This window comes from Schistocerca serialis, chromosome 4 (assembly GCF_023864345.2).
Source record: "Schistocerca serialis cubense isolate TAMUIC-IGC-003099 chromosome 4, iqSchSeri2.2, whole genome shotgun sequence".
NCBI classification, from domain to species: Eukaryota; Metazoa; Arthropoda; class Insecta; order Orthoptera; family Acrididae; genus Schistocerca; species Schistocerca serialis.
This window is the reverse complement of record NC_064641.1, coordinates 20,957,122-20,979,388: the sequence shown is the minus strand read 5'-3', so window position 1 is coordinate 20,979,388 and position 22,267 is coordinate 20,957,122. Positions and strand designations below refer to the sequence as shown.

At 41.0% G+C, this 22,267-nt stretch overlaps 1 protein-coding gene across 2 annotated transcripts in view; it reads right to left on the bottom strand.

The window, feature by feature from the left end:
- Positions 1 to 768: 768 nt before the first annotated feature.
- LOC126475075 (epsilon-sarcoglycan) overlaps positions 769 to 22,267 on the bottom strand; it is a 106,502-nt gene continuing 85,003 nt past the window's right edge. Inside the window, exons 9-10 of one of the 2 annotated variants that reach the window (XM_050102635.1) lie at positions 6,424 to 6,486; positions 769 to 2,866 (exon numbers count right to left, since the gene is read on the bottom strand). In XM_050102635.1, the coding sequence (XP_049958592.1) occupies positions 2,842 to 2,866; positions 6,424 to 6,486 (88 nt within the window). In that variant the 3' untranslated portion in view covers positions 769 to 2,841. The remainder of the gene's footprint in view (positions 2,867 to 6,423; positions 6,487 to 22,267) is intronic. The other variant, XM_050102636.1, reaches the window with a different exon arrangement.

The window sequence follows — 22,267 nt, the reverse complement described above, 5'->3', positions numbered from 1 at the left end:
TTTTTGTCGAACTCCAACACATAGAAAGCTCGCTCTGCACCTGAACTCGCCATGTTTGCAACAACAAATTACCAAACTACGCTGTGGCGATATACAGGAAAAAAAACTTTCAGGGTTTCTCTTCAAAATGACATACGTATGATATCCGTACAATGTTTGGTTCTTGTGCAATAAATAATTGAAAGTGTTCCCAGACTTTATATACATTCTGTATGTCGTTCTGTACAACAATATGCCTACTTATCACATTGTTCAATGCTTTACTTGTATTTAAAGAAAGGAAGGAAGATTCTGGTTTAACATCCTGTCGACAAAGAGGTGGTTAGAGATGGAGCACAAGCTCGAATTGTGTCACTGATGAAGAAGGAAATTGATTGTGTATTTTCAAAGGAACTGTCCTGACATCTGCCTGGGGCAATTAAGGGAAGTCATAAAAAACCTGAATTGAGATGGTCGGATGCAGATTTGAACCATCATCCTCTCGAATATGAGTCCAGTGTACTAAACTTGGCATTTAAGATGTTCCCTATACAAAATAAGCTTTGGGTATCAGAGCACCATTTTATAATGCTCTGACCATTCTACATGACGAATATGTAGCTATGTGCAAATAACTGTTATCGACATTCACCAAACCATCCATTATTATGAAAGAAAGTAGTCATTATGATGGTCCAATGAGGTGAATTTTATTCATTAGGGGTCCACAGAGTCAACTGGCAGTTATAATAATTGAGAAAAAAGAAACAACTTTTTTTGGTATGAGAATTTTATTATCAAGGTACAGACTGTTAAAAACTACTTACATATAACACAAGTGACAGTAACATTACCTGTCTATCACAAGAATTAAAATAATAATAAAAATACTAGATTGTATACAACAAACTGAATTTAACATTATAACTAATCAAAGAATACTCACTATAAAAAAAAAAAAATGCAAAGATAAGCATGTGGGATTAGCTTTGACAAGTATTTTTTCGTGTGAAGATAGAGTGTGGAAGAACTGATAGTTGGTAGACAGGCACACTAAAGAATGTAGAAGCTGCTAATTATAGTCTCTACCACACATTGAAGGTTCTGAACTTACACTGCCAAATCTCTGTTTCTTGAGAGTCTCTCTTGAGATGATACAGTAAAGCATGTGTATGTCTTGGTATTCATACATTTATCAGTATCAAAATTAATGCTCTATTTTCTGCTTATTTACCTAATGCTCAAACATTTTATTTCTTTTGCTGTAGGAATATTTGGAGAACTATTTCCACCACGAAACAAACTTATTCTGAATGAAACTTTTTGAAAAATATGCTTATTATTCTATGGAGAATATTGCCAAATCTGTTACCTTATGAATATAGTTATACATATCTACATACTTGTAACATATGCTGCAGCAAGTTCACTGCCCATTACAGTAAAATATCTTGTCTGCGAATATTGGTACAAATGCTTTGTTTTAATGCTTTCTTACAATTATGACTACACTACAAAGCCCAACACTATATAAGTAATGTACATGGTGATACAGGGTGTCGAGGGTAACAGATTTATGCATGCAGGATAAAAATAGTTTCATGTAACTGATGTACTTGTTTTCCTTTTTTTGCTTCGCTGTTATACATCAATAAATTACATCTATTTCTTGGTCTATCAACCAATTTTTTTTTCCACCACAATCTTCGGATCAAAGAAAAACTTCAAAGCAATATAATTTTTGCAAAGCCGATAATAATAAGAGCAAATAAGTTTATTCAAGTATCATATGAATTCCTATGTTAAGGTGTATGTTTACTGGGCTGTGCTCTACAAATCGCACTGTGGTATTCTCTGCAGGGTTCACGAGCTGACTATCACAAAGTGCACCAGTATTGTCAAGGACAATGTAATCAGCATGTGTGGCTGGTATGGGTGACATCACAGATAAGTTCAGCGAAGTGAATGACACAACACCAATCTAAACAATGGCAGTTACAATGGGCACAGGCATTTAGTAGCAAGTGTAGTGGATGATGGAACACACTTGTCTAAAATTATGTAGAAAATTTTTAACCTTAAATAGCTAGACTACTTCAACAATCAACAAAAAGGTAATAACATGGAAGAAACAAACATGTAAGTTTTTTATAATTATTTTAGATAGCAACAAAGCTTTCAGCTTCAAAATTTGAAAAAGAACTATTATTTTTGTGTGCAATATAGAAAAAGATAGATTGATACTTACCGTAAAGATGACGCGTTAAGTTGCAGACAGGCACAATTAAAAGGCACTTACACAAAGCTTTCACACACAGCCTTCATCAGCAAAAGAGAAACACACACCATTCATTCACACAAGTGAGCATGTCACATGCACACATGACTGCCAACTCCACATTCTGGCCTGAGCTACTGATGCTGGTGGTCATGTGTGCGTGAGGTGAATGAATGATGTGTGTTTTGCTTTTGCTGATGAAGGATGTGTCCAAAAGGTTTGTGTAAATGTATTTTAATTGTGTCTGTCTTTAGTTTTCTGTGTCATTTTTATAGTAGGTAGCAATCTATCTTTTCCTACATTGTTGACATTGCTACCTGGAGTCCCATTGTTTTATTATTTCTGGCTCATTACTTGCATGATGAATATGCACATCATTCAAATATATGGTTTGCTGCAACCACTGCACAAGATAATTTTGAATTGCAAGATCAAATTAATAGTCTTTTGAATGATGAAGCTAGTAATACTGCCTCACATCACACATCAGGAAAATCACTTTTCTTGTTGCTCAGCAAACTCTGGTAGCAGTAATCCTGTTTTCCACAGATTTAACAATACCACATTTTGTATTTGTCCGGAAGTCAGAAATCCACATGATCTGATGTGCTGAAACGAGCCAAAATATAACGCCTGTAAATATTTTAGCACATAAGTAAAAACAGTTAAATGGTCTAATGCAACTAATAAATGAAAGCAAACTAATGTAAACTTGGCTTAAGGAATCATGAACTGAATGTAAGATGAAATTGTAAAACTTTCCATAATATTTAAGTTGTTCATGAAGCCTGTAGTTATGTGCTTCAAGCTTCTTACGTTATAGTATGTTACAATAGCAAGACATCTTTCTGATACATTACACATCACCAATCCATAAATAAGAAAGCTGACAGTACACGAGCTGGTCAGAAAAAGTGTGAAAAGCTTGTAAGAGCATTGCAGGATAGGTTGTGTTGAGAAATAATTTTTCAGAAAAAAAATAAGTACTTTGCACTGTTTCTAAGTTAACTACCACTGAAGTTAAATAATCAGGCCAGTATACTCCACACGGAATGACATCCACCCAGAAAAACATCATGGCTTCTTTGGTTTCCGATCTTTGCTTAGCTTGACCCTGTGACTTTTTCTCCTCAGATTGTCAAAGTTTTGTCTGGAAAACATTTGCAAAAGTGTCCAAGATTATCTGCATTAAAAACATCATCCAGTTTGTAATTTTGAAGGATCCTCTGCAATTCTAACTTCAACTCATTACAAATTTTGTTACCTAAACTGTCACTTTCCCCACACACTTTTCAGAAAACAATACCATGACTTTTCCTGAAATTTTCAAATTGTCCATTGCTCAGACGTAACGTATTGTATCCCAAAACTACCACAAAATAATCTCCTTAAAAATAAGTCCACCCAATGTTCGCATTATTGTTCCTTTGTTGTAGGAACCACTGCACTAAGCACTCTCCTAAACTTGAAAACTCAGCCTTTCATTGTTGTTTCTGATCTGCCCCTACATCCATGGTTATCATGCCATCTTCATTCTTGATTACCGTTGACAGTGTGCTTGCTGAATCCCAAGTTCTGCAGCTATGTTTTTCTTTTTCTTCACTCCTGCTTTCACTTCGTCAATTTTTTTGTTTTTCACTGATTGTCAGACATTTCTGCTTACAGTCCATGGCTGACACTTACAGCTCATACTCAATCAAAACATGTTGTTGTTGTTGTTGTTGTGGTCTTCAGTCCTGAGACTGGTTTGATGCAGCTCTCCATGCTACTCTATCCTGTGCAAGCTTCTTCACCTCCCAGTACCTACTGCAACCTACATCCTTCTGAATCTGTTTAGTGCATTATCTCTTGGTCTCCCTCTACGATTTTTACCCTCCACGCTGCCCTCCAATAATAAACTGGTGATTCCTTGATGCCTCAGAACATGTCCTACCAACCGATCCCTTCTTCTAGTCAAGTTGTGCCACAAACTTCTCTTCTCTCCAATCCTATTCAATACCTCCTCATTTGTTATGTGATCTACCCATCTAACCTTCAGCATTCTTCTGCAGCACCACATTTTGAAAGCTTCTATTCTCTTCTTGTCCAAATTATTTATCATCCACGTTTCACTTCCATACATGGCTACACTCCATACAAATACTTTCAGAAACGACTTCCTGACACTTAAATCTATACTCGATGTTAACAAATTTCTCTTCTTCAGAAACGCTTTCCTTGCCATTGCTAGTCTACATTTTATATCCTCTCTACTTCGACCATCGTCAGTTATATTGCTCCCTAAATATCAAAATTCCTTTACTACTTTAAGTGTCTCATTTCCTAATCTAATTCCCTCAGCATCACCCGACTTAATTCGAAACATACATTGCCTAAAATCACACCTGCTAGGCCGATGTGGGAGCTGCAACGCGATGCAAATCTCACAGATGCACTGATGTAGGGAGGGGAGGGACTAGGATTTCCCTATTTATGTGCACTTCAATATTCAGAGGTACCATATAAAAGATTTTGATATAAAGAGTTTTTGTCCACTGGTAAAATCTGTACCTCTCAAGCCTTCCAAAAACGCTTATATATTGGCAGGTTTTATTCGAAATATCACAGTTTTGGGCTTCCAAAGGATGGGGGGGGGGGGGGGGGGGCGGAGGGGGGGGGGGAGAGAAAAGTCAATACAGACAGGTCTCCGATGTATTGAGGTTTGACTGTACTAGAAGGAGCCGTGGAGGGCAAAAAATTTAGGGAAAGATAGAGATTAGAATGTAAACAACAAAAAATTGACAGTGTTGGGAATACATGCTGCTGTGAGATGAAGGGCCTACCACATGAGAACATATTTTGGGAGGGCATACCAAATAAAGTTGTTTAGATCCACACAATGTTGGCATCTCAATTTGCAAACGAAATCTACCGAAACACCTATGGATCATTTATTCTACGTAACCAACAGGAAATAGTAGCATCTCATGGCGTTATTATACACTACGTGTTACCCTCAGTTGTGCTCACATATATGTAGTTTTGTTCTGATGAGTGATGGTGAGTAAATAAGCTAATGTATTTGCTGTCACATCACCAGCCCTGATGTGTCTGCTTAAGCTCTCCCCCCTCCCAAGCTGTCCCAATGCACAATGTGTTGGGATGCACAGCTTAAGTGCCGAGTAGCATGTATGGAAGGGCACGGGCAGGTACACGCATCTACGCATCACGCTACTGCAGTAGCTATACATTATACAATTACAACTAATTAGTAATTACAATTACAACTATCAGCATGGAAGTATGCATTAGAGACTCTGAAGATTGTATAAGCATTGTATTTGTTACTTTGAATCATATCACATAGCACATATCAACCAATAAAAGCATTTTCACAAATGTGACACAGATCAAAAGTCATAGAGTAAACAGGTTTTTCGAAGAGTAAATATTTTCCCCAATTCATGTAATATTCTTCAAATATCATGTACTACAAATATTCAAGTATCATGTACTACATACTTTCTAAAGTAGCCTAAGTTCTTTCTCATGGTTAGCCTATGTTCTTCCTCATGGTTCAGGCTATCTCTGTAGCAAACTTCAGTAAAATCGGTTCTGCAGGTTGGTCTTAAAAACATAACAGTATCAGTATGGATAAAACTTTCAATTGTGATATCTTCTCTTTCTGTGATCTGATTTTGATTAAATAAAGCCTATATGTTGCCTCACATTATGCTAAACTTACCTGTGGAAACAGTATGAAAGAGATTAGTGTGATAAAACAGACAGACATACAGATAAGGCAGTTTTCAATAGAACTTTCAATCACAATTTTTTTCAAAGATTCGATTTTGATGAAACGAAGCCTATATGGTGCCCCAAGCTATCCGCAAGTTACCTGCAAAAACTCCATGAAAATTCATCTGGTAGTTTTGAAGGATTTTCAAACAGACAGACATGACAGCTCTACAGATTTATTATTAATACAGAACAGATAAGCTAAACAGTGACGACGGTATCATATTTTAGTCTAAAAATAGTACTCCAACTTCTTTTACTAAATTGGACTTATTATTGAAATGGAGCCTAATAATATGACCAGCAGCTATCTAAAAATAGCCTCCTTCAATTCACATCTTTTAGACTATGTAATCAATTATATGGTCAGAAAGAAACAACATACTTACCTCTGTGAAAATCCTGAATATGGTGGAGGATTGGGTCTGTAGCAGGAATTTTCACCCACAGTCCTGTAATCAAACACATTAATATCTATGGAATGATTTAGAATGAAACTGATGTCACTTTATTCTGAGAGTTATACATAATATAGTTTCATCCCATGCAGAACAATGAATATACAACATACAATGATAATATACAATAATAAACACATAATATACAACATACAATGAAGCAATGAATATACAACAAAGACCAGGTTTCCCATTTCTGTATGGTAAAGAATAGTATTAGGCAAAATATGTACAGAAAAGTATGTACCCACAAGGTAGCGCCAGGTCAAAAATAAAGAGAGATAAAGTACAAACACGAAACTTTAAAATGGAGAAAGAGCAGATGTTACTATATTGAGTGGATGACTGGATGAGAATACAAAAAACAAAACCAAGAAACTGTCAAAGAAATGAAAGCAAGTTAGTTAGTGACATGTTCCATAGCTCACTTGCACAACATATTGCAATGACTGGAACTGGGCAATATGTCAATAAACAAGGCTCTTTTTTTTCTTTTTTTTTTTTTTTTTTTTTTGTGCTTATATATGACAACATGTTGACATTACATGTGAGTTTACATGATGGAAACAGAAATAAAGTTTAACAATAGAGTAAGTATGTGATACTTTAGCACTAAATAAGCTACAAGTTTCTAAATAAAAATTATTCTATGGTAGGAGTAGCTGACCAATATACAAATACTTAGCTTATTTTAAAATTATGCTTTGTTATCTGTCAGTCATTTTTACCACTAAGTGACCCAAGATACTGATAGCATTTATCTTTTGTGTCTGAGCTAAAATCCATTTTAATGCAGAGTAATGAAAGCATTTTTTCATTTAGTATTGTAATTATTCATATCTTTATTCCTTTTGAAGTCTAATGGACTGTTAACAACATATTTCACAAGAGAAAATATGTGTTATGATACTGTAGCTAAAATACCTAACTCTATCAACAGTCGTCTTCATGATGAAAGTGGGTGAGCGACATATGCTATTCTTACAGCACACTTTTGTACAAACGAAAATTTTCTTTATTCCACATGGCATTTTTTGAATAAAAACAAGCAATGTATGTTAACTTATTGATTTATGTTGCCTCAATGCTTGCAATGGCAATCAATTAAAAAGACAAAAATGTAGCAAATTACAAGGATGGTCATAAGACCACACAGCTCAGAAGCACAGGAGAATGAGTTAAGGAATGAGATTAAACAAATACAATATGCATAGCAAGTTCATCACATTTTGTTTGAAATGTTTCCTGTTTAGAGCAAGAAGAGCTACAAACTTACGGGCTTTCATCTCAGTGCCATCAGTGCGTCAGCATCGCAGAGTGATTCAACACTGTACTAAACTATACCAACTTTGGAGGAAGGTACACTTGCAATGAGTGGGCTCTGTGTGCCACGATACAAAGTACCACTCGATGTTGAGCCTGATGGAGACATAACTGTCAGGATGTCGCAGCTGTGTGATTTGACTTTCTGTTTACCACATACCCCAGTTCTTTCATTCAATCACCTTCTTCCCGACAAATAAATCTAGGTAAGGCAGCCCCCATTTCAATATCCATTGGTGTTAGGAAGTTACACAAGACGTAAAAGTTATATCTGCTATAAAAGGGTATCATCTACATGAACAAAGAAGCAAGAAGGTTTCAATGGTACAGGCACAAGGGTTTGTTTTTCAAAACTCATAATAAAAGGATTAAGTTTGAATAATGCTCTATTTTAATATCTGTTCAGCTTCCAGTTCACAGTCTCTATTATGACCACCAACATATATCTTTAAAAAGGGCTGAAGTGATTTAATTGTCAACTTAACAGCAAAATATTTTATTACTTCATGTCATAAAGAAAATTACTCTTTTCATTTGATTAGCAATGTAATTAACCATTCTGTTTCACCTTCTGTCAACAAAGGCTCCTTCAAGCAGCGGTGGAGGACAAAGGATTCCTCATAGCTACACTATCGGGCCATTCAAACAACTTGTCATTCAATAAAAAGTTTGTGGAGATTAAATTAGGCTGAAGTAAACTGATCAGTCAAGCAGAAATTCAATTAGCTGCAATGACTGTCAGCAAAACACGAATAAAAAAGTATCACACCCAATGAGAGATAAAGTGTGAAAAAGTCACAACTACTGAACAAGTTTTAAATGCCATGGCCCTCTATAAAGCCAGGTTGGATACTGAGAGAGCAAAAGATGGAGGAAATCACAGATTTCAATGTGAAACTTGAATCAAGTTAATGTCTAGGAATCTGTACACTTTTCAAAGAGAATATGACTGCTTAGAAGAAATTATTCTCTGCTGGCAGAATAATGATGAACAAAGAGATCTCCATTGGAAATTATATAATAGAAAATTATTTAGGAAGTCTAGGCACTGTCAGAGACAGCAAAGGACTTGGAAGAGCAGTTGAACGGAATGGACAGTGTCTTGAAAGGAGGATATAAGATGAACATCAACAAAAGCAAAACGAGGATAATGGAATGTAGTCAAATTAAATCGGGTGATGCTGAGGGGATTAGATTAGGAAATGAGACACTTAAAGTAGTAAAGGAGTTTTGCTATTTAGGGAGTAAAATAACTGATGATGGTCGAAGTAGAGAGGATATAAAATGTAGACTGGCAATGGCAAGGAAATCGTTTCTGAAGAAGAGAAATTTGTTAACATCGAGTATAGATTTAAGTGTCAGGAAGTTGTTTCTGAAAGTATTTGTATGGAGTGTAGCCATGTATGGAAGTGAAACATGGACGATAAATAGTTTGGACAAGAAGAGAATAGAAGCTATCGAAATGTGGTGCTACAGAAGAATGCTGAAGATTAGATGGGTAGATCACGTAACTAATGAGGAGGTATTGAATAGGATTGGGGAGAAGAGAAGTTTGTGGCACAACTTGACTAGAAGAAGGGACCGGATGGTAGGACATGTCCTGAGGCATCAAGGGATCACAAATTTAGCATTGGAGGGCAGCGTGGAGGGTAAAAATCGTAGAGGGAGACCAAAAGATCAATACACTAAGCAGATTGAGAAGGATGTAGGTTGCAGTAGGTACTGGGAGATGAAGAAGCTTGCACAGGATAGAGTAGCATGGAGAGCTGCATCAAACCAGTCTCAGGACTGAGGACCACAACAACAACAACAACAACAACAACAAGGCACTGTGAATGACAATGGCTGCTACTACGAAAGCACAGGGTACCATATTCATGTAGGTTATGACCATTTTGGAGCACAGAAGTGCACAATCCATCTAAGAAAAATATTGTTATCACTGAAGTCATTCCCAATTGATGGAATAAATACGTATCATAAATTCAGTTACGTTGGCACATCCAACTACTGGGAAGAGAAAGGAAATACAAAGGAACATTTATAATGGGCAAAGGACTTAGCAGAAAGGGTAACAACTGGGACTGCATCATTTTCACATGATTTTCTGACACACTGACAGTCAACTCTGACTGCTGAGGACTGATGGATAGAAGAAGAGGAATTTCGATGAATTGCTATACCAAATATGCCAATAAGCCGAAGATCTCATGGGGCTTTTGTGGATCAAAATTACCCTCCCCACATTGCACAGAAACAGAGATATCATGCCTTGTGTCCCAGTCCTCTTCCATCCTGTACATACTCCCCTCATGACTTAGCACCACCACGAACTGGAGCAAATGTGAATCATGTTCTCTGTCAGGGTTTTGACAACCTCTTGTCACGCTCTGAAATAAAAATGTCCTCCCCACCCTTCCCATAGTGGTATTATACTGCATACTCGATGTATGGAATATTGTTCTCCAGCCCCATTCCACCCCTGCTCTTAACCCCTGCCCCATGGCTCATATCCCAGTAAAGGACTTAGATGCAAGATCTGTCTCATACATTCTCCTGCTACCACCTACTCCAGTACTGTCACATACATTTCCTATGGTTGTCACATACATTTCCTATGGTTCTTACCACATCAGAAACAGGGCCAACTGTGAAAGCAGTCATGCTGTCAACCAATGTAGCTGCATCCACTGGGTAGTACTCTACGTGGGCACAACCACTAAAAAGCTGTTTGTCTCACATTCATACAACCCCCCCCCCCCCTCCCACATACACATACTCACAAACATATACATACACACAAACACACACACATGCACACGCGCGCGCGCGCGCGCGCACACACACACACACACACACACACACACACACACACACACACACACACACACACGCGCGCCCACACACACACAGAGCTACTGTTTCAGGGCACCAAGGCCCAACTGCTTTTGTTCTTTACACAGACATTAGGGTTTACTATATTTGTGTAACTGCAGATATCTAAAAATATCTCTGACAATGTAATGTAATTGGATATATAAAAAATCTACTCACCAAGCGGCAGTAGAACATGCACACAAAAATGGTATAATTATGCAAGCTTTTGGAGCCAGTGGTTTCTTCTTCCGCCAGAAGCGTTGAAGGCGAAGGAAAAGGGGAGAGGGAAAAGGACTGGAGGGTCTATGAAAAAAGGGTATATTTCAGAAAAGTCACCCAGAATTGTGGATAGAATGGGAGAATGGGATGAGAAGAAAAGACTGATTGTTGGGGACTGCACTGGACAAGAATTGAGAACCTGAGAGCTTAAAGGTGGTAGACATTCCTGACAAAATATTGTGCACAAGTTAATAAGGGTGAAACTGGGGTAGGAGGGGGATGTTGAAAAATAGACAGGTAAGAAAATGAAAGATATAGACAACTAAAACAGAGTGAAGAAAGAAGTAATTACTGTGAAGACGCACTGAGGTGGAAGAAATTAATGTAAATTAGGGACAAGTGGATGGCGAGAACCAAGGACATGTTGTAGTCCTATTTCCCACCTGTGGAGTTCTGTAACACCGGTGTCTGGGGGAAGAATCCAGTTGGCACGTGTGGTAAAACAGGCACCGAGGTCATGACTGTCATGTTGTAGAGCATACTCCGCAACAGGATAGTGAGTGCTAGTATACACCCTATGCCCAATCATCCTAATTGATAATTTGGTCATGCCGATGTAAAAGGCCAAACAGTGTTTACATAATAGCTGGTATGTAACGGGTTGTTTCATAGGTGGCTTCCCCTTTGATAGTATATGTTTTGCCAGTGCAGGGCTGTTGTAGGCGGTGCTAGGAGGGTACATAGGGCAAGTCTTGCAATGGGGATGGGGTCACAGGGGTAGCAGCCATAAAGTAGGGAGATGCGTGCAGAAGGAGCATAGGGTCTGACAAGGGTTTTGTGGACATTGGGAGGGTGACAGAAAGTTATTCTAGGTGCAGCAGGCAAAATCTAAGACACAATGGATATCATTCCAGGGCACAATTTTAGGAAGTCACAGCCTTGTCAAAGCAACTGATTAATACAGTCCAGACCAGAATAATACTGAGTGACAAGTGGTGTACTCCTGAGTTGCTTTTTGGAGGGATCAATTGTGCCAGGATTGGATGTGTTGGCCCGGAAAATCTGCTTTTGAACTAAAAATATCTCGTATTATATACATCTGTAGGCCTAAATTACCACTGCCCAAAAATTAACAAGTTTCCATCTAACTGCATGTTATTTGTCTTGTCCCTTGAAAATTGTACACTCAGTGCATTTTATAACTTAATTGTGTATTTTGACCGTAATGTATAAAAATGTTTCCTGTTAATTAGTACAAACTTCATACTGTTTGTCAACAATTATGAGGATGAAGAGTTTGAACTGCCACAGGAGAGTGGTTCTGGGGTGCTGTGCAGCTATTGTGATAAATGGCTTCATGAGGGAAAAGGGGGAGGGGACGCAGTGGTTTGGCAAAGGGTGAGCTAAATGAAACTTTTCTATAGTATTGTCCCCCCCCCCCCCCTCCCGCCCAGGGATGTGTCCTCTGCCCTTTTCCAATCTTTTGGAATGCTACGCTCTTCTAGAGACCTATGGTACACCGCTGCAAGAAGGGGGGCAAGTTCTTTCATGTACTCTGTGTAAAATGGAACTGGTACCCCATCAGGTCCAGCGACCTTTCCTCTTTTGAGCGATTTTAATTGTTTTTCTATCCCTCTGTAATCTATTTCGATATCTACCATTTTGTCATCTGTGTGACAATCTAGAGAAGGAACTACAGTGCAGTCTTCCTCTGTGAAACAGTTTTGGAAAAAGACATTTAGTATTTCGGCCTTTAGTCTGTCATCCTCTGTTCCAGTACCATTTTGGTCACAGAGTATCTGGACATTTTGTTTTGATCCACCTACCGCTTTGAAATAAGACCAAAATATCTTAGGATTTTCTGCCAAGTCAGTACATAGAACTTTACTTTCGAATTCGTTGAACGCCACTCGCTTAGCCCTCTTCACACTACATTTCCCTTCGTGTAATTTTTGTTTGTCTGCAAGGCTTTGGCTATGTTTGCTGTGAAGTTCCCTTTGCTTCTGTAGCAGTTTTCTAACCTGGTTGTTGTACCATGGTGGCTCTTTTCCATCTCTTATGATCTTGCTTGGCACATACTCATCTATTGCATACTGTACGATGGTTTTGAACTTAGTCCACTGATTGAACTTTGTCCACTGTTCCTGACAATCTTTGGCACAACTGACACCCCACAGACACTTCAACCCTTCCCTAAGGAGATTGTGGGCCAGCAACCCCACTGAAAATGGTTGCATCCCTTTGGAGCGCAGTGTGACCACAATTTTTGCTCCAGTGTACAATGTGGCACTGCAAGAGACGATTCAAAACCATTTGACAAAATCTGAATGCAATCAGAATTAGTTACACTTTTTTAGTCCTCCTATTTTGCACTTTCCTATGAGTGATCATGGAAGGGCATGAATAAAATGGAAAGAGTCTCTCTAAGACTCCCCATTTCAGCAACAACACCCCCGGTGCCATTTGCTCATGTTTGTTGACCACTTTAAAAATGTACCTGTACAGAGAAAAAAAATGAGAGAGTCCTGGCTGCCTGCTAGAGTCCTGGCTGCCTGCAAGTAGGCATACCAGCATGGAGAGGTACAAAGTAATTGCTTACCCACAGGCTCCTAGGACTCTCGTCACAGATTTACTCTGTATCAGTACATTTTTAAAATGCTCAATAAATGTGGGTGGGAGGCACTGAGGGTGTTGCCAAACTGGAGTGTTACAGGGGCCCTTTGCCATTTTATTTACACATCTTCCAATGTCACACCCCTCCATGATAATGCAACATGAGGGCACAAAACAGGAGGGTTGCAAAGCATAAACACCCTTTGCTGATTCAGATGGGGTTCAAATTTTGTCTAATGGTTTTTAATGGTCTCCTGTGGTTTCACGCTGTGCACCAAAGAAAAAATTGTGGTCATACTGCACTCCTAAGGGTTTGGTGGGGTTGCTGGCCCATGACGTCTTTAGAGAAGGTTTGAAGTGTCTGCTGGGTGTCAAAGATTCTCAAGAACATCTTTCAGTTGCTCATCGCACTGTGAACTGTCATTTTTGACCACAAAATGTTTGCGAATCAATGCCTCAACGGAAAACATGGTTTCATTGATGCCCTTTATGTCACCTGAGGCCTTTTCATTTTGATTCTGAGTGGCAGCGTGTTTGGATTGTTTTCCTTGGCCACATATAAGAAAACAATGTGCTTTCAATGCTGGGTGTTGTGAAGGAATCAAAAGAAGAGATAAAATGTGGGTAAGAGGGGGTGTGACAACCTTTCCATTGTGTGACATGTCCATAGTGCTCTTGGGAAGAAATGTGGTGAAATTCAGTGCAAACGTGACATCATTGGCCCACCTTACACCTCACATGAAATCCAGCACTCTGGTCTTTTTCTGCATTTGTTGACATCTTGATGTCTGAAGCGTTGAAGGTTGCAGGCACCTTTGAGCCAAATTTCAAATTTATACATAACAATGGGAAATAATTCAGGGATTCCAAAAAAAGTCATCCTTTAAATCTGTTGTCAAGTGTAGATCTGAACACTTCCTTAATGACAGTCTTACTGTTTCCAAGGAAAGCAGTTCATAAAAAGTTTGGTCAATTTGAACTACATACAGTTTTCAAAAGAAATTATCAATGCCTAAAAATAAAATTTAAGTGATTATGATCAAGCAAATAGTAATATAATTAAATGTTGTTCAGCTGAGTTCTGTAATATACTAAGTTACTTGTATAATGAATCTTTTTATAGCAGTGAATATAAATAATAATAGCTGTGACCCAGTCACTTGTGTAACATTTCTTTATTTGCATGAACTAATTTTTAAGTGTTTTCAGCTCATTTTCAAATGTGGCAGCAAAAGTTTACATATTCATGCCTGCAGCATGTTGCTGTGAGATGGAGGTTGCTTCATGTTTCAGTATGGCAAGTATTTGTCTTCGCATCCAACCGGCAGCTTCCATTGCCTTTGCCTATCAGGCACTGAATCGACTACTATACACTATTATAATTATTATTATTTGTTACTACACACAGTGATTGTTGCTGGTAACCATCCAGCATTCATGCTAAACTGCTGCATGAAGCAATCTCCAGTGTCAAGCACCACATTGCAAGTACAAATATGTAAGCTTCTCCATGTGTCATCTGAAGATGAGCCTGAAAAGGCTTAGGATTTCTTTAAAATTAGGTATAGGGTCCCTAATTCTCAGTTTAGGAAAGTTGGAAACAGAACATGAATTGTTAAGAAGGGAAATACAGACATCTCTGTTGAGAAACCAAAACTTTTCTCCTCCACTCATCTCTCCAGCCTTCTAAGGATCAGTTTCACATTAGTCTTATAAATATTTCCTGGACCACTTTTATTTTACCCATCCTGTAGTTTTTGAAGGCACATATTTTAATCGAAATATACCAGGTGATCAAAAAGTCAGTATAAATTTGAAAACTAAATAAATCACGGAATAATGTAGATAGAGAGGTACAAATTGACACACATGCTTGGAATGACATGTGGTTTTATTGGAACCAAAAAAATACAAAAGTTCAAAAATTGTCCAACAGATGGTGCTTCATCTGATCAGAATAGCAATAATTAGCATAACAAAGTAAGACAAAGCAAAGATGATGTTCTTTACAGGAAATGCTCAATATGTCCACCATCATTCCCCAACAATAGCTGTAGTCAAGGAATAATGTTGTGAACAGCACTGTAAAGCATGTCCGGAGTTATGGTGAGGCATTGGCGTTGCATGTTGTCTTTCAGCATCCATAGAGATGTCAGTCGATCATGATACACTTGCGACTTCAGGTAACCCCAGAGCCAATAATCGCACGGACTGAGGTCTGGAGACCTGGGAGGCCAAGCATGATGAAAGTGGCGGCTGAGCACACAATCATCACCAAACGACGCGCACAAGAGATCTTTCACGCGTCTAGCAATATGGGGTGGAGAGCCATCCTCCATAAACATCGTACGTTCCAGCAGATGTTTATCAGCCAGGCTGAAGATGATGCAATTCTGTAACATATCGGCGTACCTCTCACCTGTCACGGTAGCAGTTACAAAACCAGAATCACACATTTCCTCAAAGAAAAAAGGCCCGATAACGGTAGATGTGGTAAATCCAACCCATACCGTGACTTTCTCATCATGCAATGGAGTTTCCACGACAATTCTAGGATTTTTGGTAGCCCAAATTCTGCAGTTGTGGGCGTTGACGGATCCTTGGAGCGTGAAATGAGCCTCGTCGATCCACAACATGTTACTCAACCAATCGTCATCTTCCGCCAACTTTTGAAACGCCCATACCGCAAATGCCGTCTGCTTCACTAAACTGCCAGGTAACAGTTCATGATGCCGATGGATTTTGTACGGATAGCACTGGAGGGTACGCCTCAGTGCCAACCAAACACTAGTGTATGGAATGCCGGTGCGACGTGTGACTGCACGAGCGCTGACTTCCCCGTGCATAGACGAACACGCTACAGTCTCCATTTCTTCCTGAACTGTCTCAGCAGCATTAAGCCTTGTGCTCGGTCGGCCACTTCGGGATCTATCGTCTAAACAACCCGTGGCTTTGAACTTCGAAATCATTCTCGCCACACCTGCATTTGCATTTGTCAACGGACATTTACCCATTCAAATCCTCTTCCTATGGCGATAGGATCCACTAAAAGCGCCTTTTCAGGTAACGTCAACACGCTGCGACTGCTGGCGCATCTGATTCTCTCTCTCATTACAGCTCCTTTTATACACGATTGTCATGCATAGTCACTGACGTTTTGCTGTCCAGCGCCATCTGTCGGACATTATGTGAACTTTGCTTTTTTTTCCTACTAAGACCCCATGTCATTCCAAGCACGTGTGTCAATTTTTACCTCTCTATCTACATTATTCTGTGGTTTATTAAGTTTTCAAATGTATACTGAGTTTTTGATCACCCGGTATATTAAAATATTTCACTAATTAACCAGACTTCTATGAAATACTTCCAAAATATTCATGACCACAGGAATGAACAGTAAACATACTCACATTATTATTATGAAACTTATGATGTTTTGTAAGTCTAACTCATTTTAAAAAAATATTTTATTGTGGGTGTACAGTACTTGAAAATCACTATTCGTCAAACAATGGAAAGTCCAGTATGGAAGAACAACAGTATAAAAAGAACAGATTGCTACTCACCTCACGATGGAGGTGTTGACATGCCGACAGGCACAATGGAAAATAACACTTGACATGTTCAGCTTTCAAACTATGTCCTCCGTCAGAAGCAGAAAAAACATCCACATTCACACAAGCACAAGTCACACACATGGCCACTGTTGTCTCCAAGTGCTACAGTTTAATGGCAGCTGTATCTGGGATGAGCAGCAATCTGGCTGGGTTAGGTTGTGAGGGCATGGAAGAGGTGCTGGGAAGGGAGGGGGAGGGACAGCAGGGTAGGGGTGGGGGAAGATGTCAGTGCTACTTGTGGAAGTGTGCTGTGGAGGGGTCAGGGTGGAGGGGGGGGGGGGGGGGGTGAGGGGAGGAAAGTGAAGCAGAGAAAGGGAAAGACTGTGTGTGTGTGTATGTTGGTGGGATAGAAGACTTGTGTAGTACTGGAATGGCACCAGGGAAAGGGATAGGCAAGTGGAGGGCAGGGACTAGTGAAGGCTGAAGCCAAGGGGGTTACGGGAATTAATGATGCATTCTAGGAAGAGTCCCCATTTCCACAATTCAGAAAAGCTAGTGTAGGTGGGAAGAACCTAGATGGCACAGGCTCCACATCTGCCCCCAGTTCATTGTCCCATGGCTCAAATCCCTGCAAGCCCTATTCCATACATCCTCCCACAACCACCTAATCCAGTCTGTCACAGGCATCTCCTACAACATCAAAGGCAGTGCCAGCTGTGAAAGCAGCCATGTGATCTATCAACTAAACAGCAAACACCGCGTTGCTTCCTATCTGTGTACAACTACTAACTAAATGATTAATGGAAAATCTCATATAAGATGTGAAACAAATACTAACAAAGAGATAGAGGGGCTGGCCAGTACTTACCTCAGCTCAGTACAGCCGATAGATATACACAAAACAGAACTGAAAATTTACATTCCTAGCTTTCGGAACTTTGTTCCTTCATCAGGGAGGAGAGAGGGGAAAAAAGGGAAGAAGGGAAAGTGGATTCAGTTACTCACAACCCAGGTTATGAAGCAACAGGGAAAGGTAAACAGGGAGGGTAGCAAGGATGGAGGCATGGTTGTCAGAGGGAAGCCAAAGATATTCTACTGTAAGTACTGTGCCAGCTTCAAACCAAAGAGGATGCATACAGAAGTAAAGAGGTATATAGTATAAAGATAAACACAACTATGTAGGATAAAAAGATGCGTGAATGGCTAAAGAGGAAAGGGAAAGAGGAGAAGACTGAAGAGTGAATGGGAGTGAGGTTGTTTAACGTAGGTTCAGTCCAGGGGGATGGCGGGATGAAAGGATGTGTTGGAGTGCAAGTTCCCATCTCCGCAGTTCAGAGGGACTGGTGTTGGGTGGGAGAAGCCAAATGGCACATACGGTGTAGCAGGTTCCTAGGTCCCTAGAGTTATGCTGGAGGGCATGCTCCGCTACTGGGTATTGGGCATCTCCTAGGCGGACAGTTCGTCTGTGTCCGTTCATGCGCTCAGCCAGTTTGGTTGTTGTCATGCCGATGTAAAAGGCTGTGCAGTGCAGGCATGTCAGTTGATAAATGACATGTGTAGTTTCACACGTAGCCCTGCCTTGAATTGTGTATGTTTTACCAGTAGTGGGGCTGGAGTAGGTGGTTGTGGGGGGATGCATGGGGCAGGTTTTGCAGCGGGGTCGGTTACAGGGGTAGGAACCGCTGGGTAGAGAAGGTAGTCTGGGAATATTGTAGGGTTTAACAAGGATGTTACGGAGGTTAGGGGGGCGACGAAAGGCAACTCTGGGTGGTGTGGGGAGAATTTTGTCAAGGGATGATCTCATTTCAGGGGTTGACTTGAGAAAGTCATATCCCTGGCGGAGTAATTTGTTGATGTTTTCGAGGCCAGTAGCCAAACTGCAATCCCACATACTTTTCCTCCAGTCCTGCTTAACCTTTGGAATTACCCCTAAAGGGCTTACCTTAAAAGTTCCCATCTCCGGGTGCAATTCCTCCTTCCACCAGTCTCTCCTGGACTTCCAGAACCTTCAATCCTTAGCCCTTACCCAACTTGTCCTGAATCTCTACACTACTTCATGTAACCACCACTCCCAACAGCTCCTATCTCTCTTCAAAGTCCTCCTCCTCTCAAACCCTTGCTTGGAGAACACACTGAGGAACATCATCCTAGAAGCCAGCTGCAAACTTGAGTTCCATGCCACACACCACCTGAAAAAACTATCCACAGTGCTAGTGCAACACCTAAGAAGTGGGCTCCCTCTCCCTATCCCTCACAAACACCAACCACAACAGAACCTTCAAAAAACCCCCCTCATAGCCAACAAACCTAGCCTAGCCACCCTACTCAATCTCCCCATCCCAGCACATACCCCACACAGACCAAATCTCAACTATAACCACAGTCAAATGCCACATATCACCAGTCCCAATTCAGTCCTAAACCTCTCATCCAGATCCCTCTCTCCTCCAGAGACATCTGTTCTATCAAAAGGCTTAACCTTTAGCCCCACACCTAAATTCAACCACACTGCCCTGGTTAAAGATCTCCTCTCATTCACCCGGAACCTCAACTGGAAATATCACTTCACTACCCAAACACAGCCCCCAAGTACTAGACCCAGTGTTGAACCCTGTTTAGAACAGTTCCGACTGCCTTCTCAAAGGGATCCTCCTCCCCTCCCCCAAAACCATCCCTTGCAGACATTTCAGGAATTCCTCACATCCAGTGTTGCCTCCCAGTCTTTCTTGAAGAACATCCCGACAACCCCCAACATCACCCCAGCTGAATCCCGTGCCATTAAGGAGCTGAAAATAGACCGCTCTATTGTCATCCTCCCGGCGGATAAAGGCTCCACAACTGTCGTACTTGACCGTGTGGAGTATGTGGCAGAAGGACTGCGTCAACTCTCTGACACCTCAACCTACAAAGCTGTTACCCAGGATCCCATTCCCTCCATCCAGACTGAGCTGCAAAAAATGCTAAAAATCCAAGGTCCCTCACAAGGCCTCACAACGGCTTCCATAGACTTACTCACTCCACCTGAGCCACGTACCCCTACCTTCTACCTATTACCCAAAATCCACAAAGAGAACCATCCTGGCCGTCCCATTGTAGCAGGCTTCAAATCCCCAACCGAATGTATCTCAGCTCTGGTAGACCAGCACCTACAACCTGTCACCCGCAGACTCCCATCCTACATCAAAGACACAAACCACTTCCTAGAACGCCTCAAATCCATTCCCACTCCTCTCCCACCTGAAACCTTTCTTGTCACCATAGATGCTACATCCCTTTACACAAACATCCCACATACCCATGGTCTCTCTGCCCTTGAGCACTACCTCTCCCAACGCCCACCCGAAGATCTTCCAAAAACCTCGTTCCTTATCACACTTACCAACTTCATCCTCACCCATAATTACTTCACTTTTGAAGGCCAGACGTACAAACAAATCAGGGGAACGGCCATGGGAACCAGGATGGCTCCCTCCTATGCCAACCTCTTCATGGGCCGCATGGAGGAGGCTTTCCTGAAGACCCAACAGCTGCTTCCCCTGGCCTGGTATAGGTTTATAGATGACATCTTTGTGGTCTGGACTTATGGTGAAGAAACACTCCTTAATTTCCTCCATAATCTCAACTCCTTTTCGAATCTGAATTTCACCTGGTCCTTCTCCAAAACCCAAGCCACCTTCCTGGATGTTGACCTTCGTCTTGTTGAAGCTCACATCCACACCTCTGTCCATATCAAACCCACAAACAAACAACAGTACCTTCACTTTGATAGCTGCCATCCTTTTCACATCAAATGCTCCCTTCCCTACAGCCTAGGTATTCGTGGCAAACGTATCTGCTCCAGTGACGAATCCCTCAACAACTACACCAATAACCTGACCAGTGCTTTCCTCTCCCGCAACTATCCTGCAGACCTTGTCCACAAACAGATTTCCCGAGCAATACATTCCTCCCCGTCCAACAACAATGTTCCTACCCCCAGACCACACAGAAGCATCCCTCTTGTCACCCAATATTATCCTGGCCTCGAAAACATCAACAAATTACTCCGCCAGGGATATGACTTTCTCAAGTCAACCCCTGAAATGAGATCATCCCTTGACAAAATTCTCCCCACACCACCCAGAGTTGCCTTTCGTCGCCCCCCTAACCTCCGTAACATCCTTGTTAAACCCTACAATATTCCCAGACTACCTTCTCTACCCAGCGGTTCCTACCCCTGTAACCGACCCCGCTGCAAAACCTGCCCCATGCATCCCCCCACAACCACCTACTCCAGCCCCGCTACTGGTAAAACATACACAATTCAAGGCAGGGCTACGTGTGAAACTACACATGTCATTTATCAACTGACATGCCTGCACTGCACAGCCTTTTACATCGGCATGACAACAACCAAACTGGCTGAGCGCATGAACGGACACAGACGAACTGTCCGCCTAGGAGATGCCCAATACCCAGTAGCGGAGCATGCCCTCCAGCATAACTCTAGGGACCTAGGAACCTGCTACACCGTATGTGCCATTTGGCTTCTCCCACCCAACACCAGTCCCTCTGAACTGCGGAGATGGGAACTTGCACTCCAACACATCCTTTCATCCCGCCATCCCCCTGGACTGAACCTACGTTAAACAACCTCACTCCCATTCACTCTTCAGTCTTCTCCTCTTTCCCTTTCCTCTTTAGCCATTCACGCATCTTTTTATCCTACATAGTTGTGTTTATCTTTATACTATATACCTCTTTACTTCTGTATGCATCCTCTTTGGTTTGAAGCTGGCACAGTACTTACAGTAGAATATCTTTGGCTTCCCTCTGACAACCATGCCTCCATCCTTGCTACCCTCCCTGTTTACCTTTCCCTGTTGCTTCATAACCTGGGTTGTGAGTAACTGAATCCACTTTCCCTTCTTCCCTTTTTTCCCCTCTCTCCTCCCTGATGAAGGAACAAAGTTCCGAAAGCTAGGAATATAAATTTTCAGTTCTGTTTTGTGTATATCTATCGGCTGTACTGAGCTGAGGTAAGTACTGGCCAGCCCCTCTATCTCTTTGTTAGTACAACTACTAACTGTTTGTCTACATGAATGGCAACTACCAAACTGTGGTCAACAGACAGCTGGACCACCCAGTTGCTGAGCATGCGACCCCCACATGATGTGCTTCACTTAAATAACTGCTTCTTCCCACCA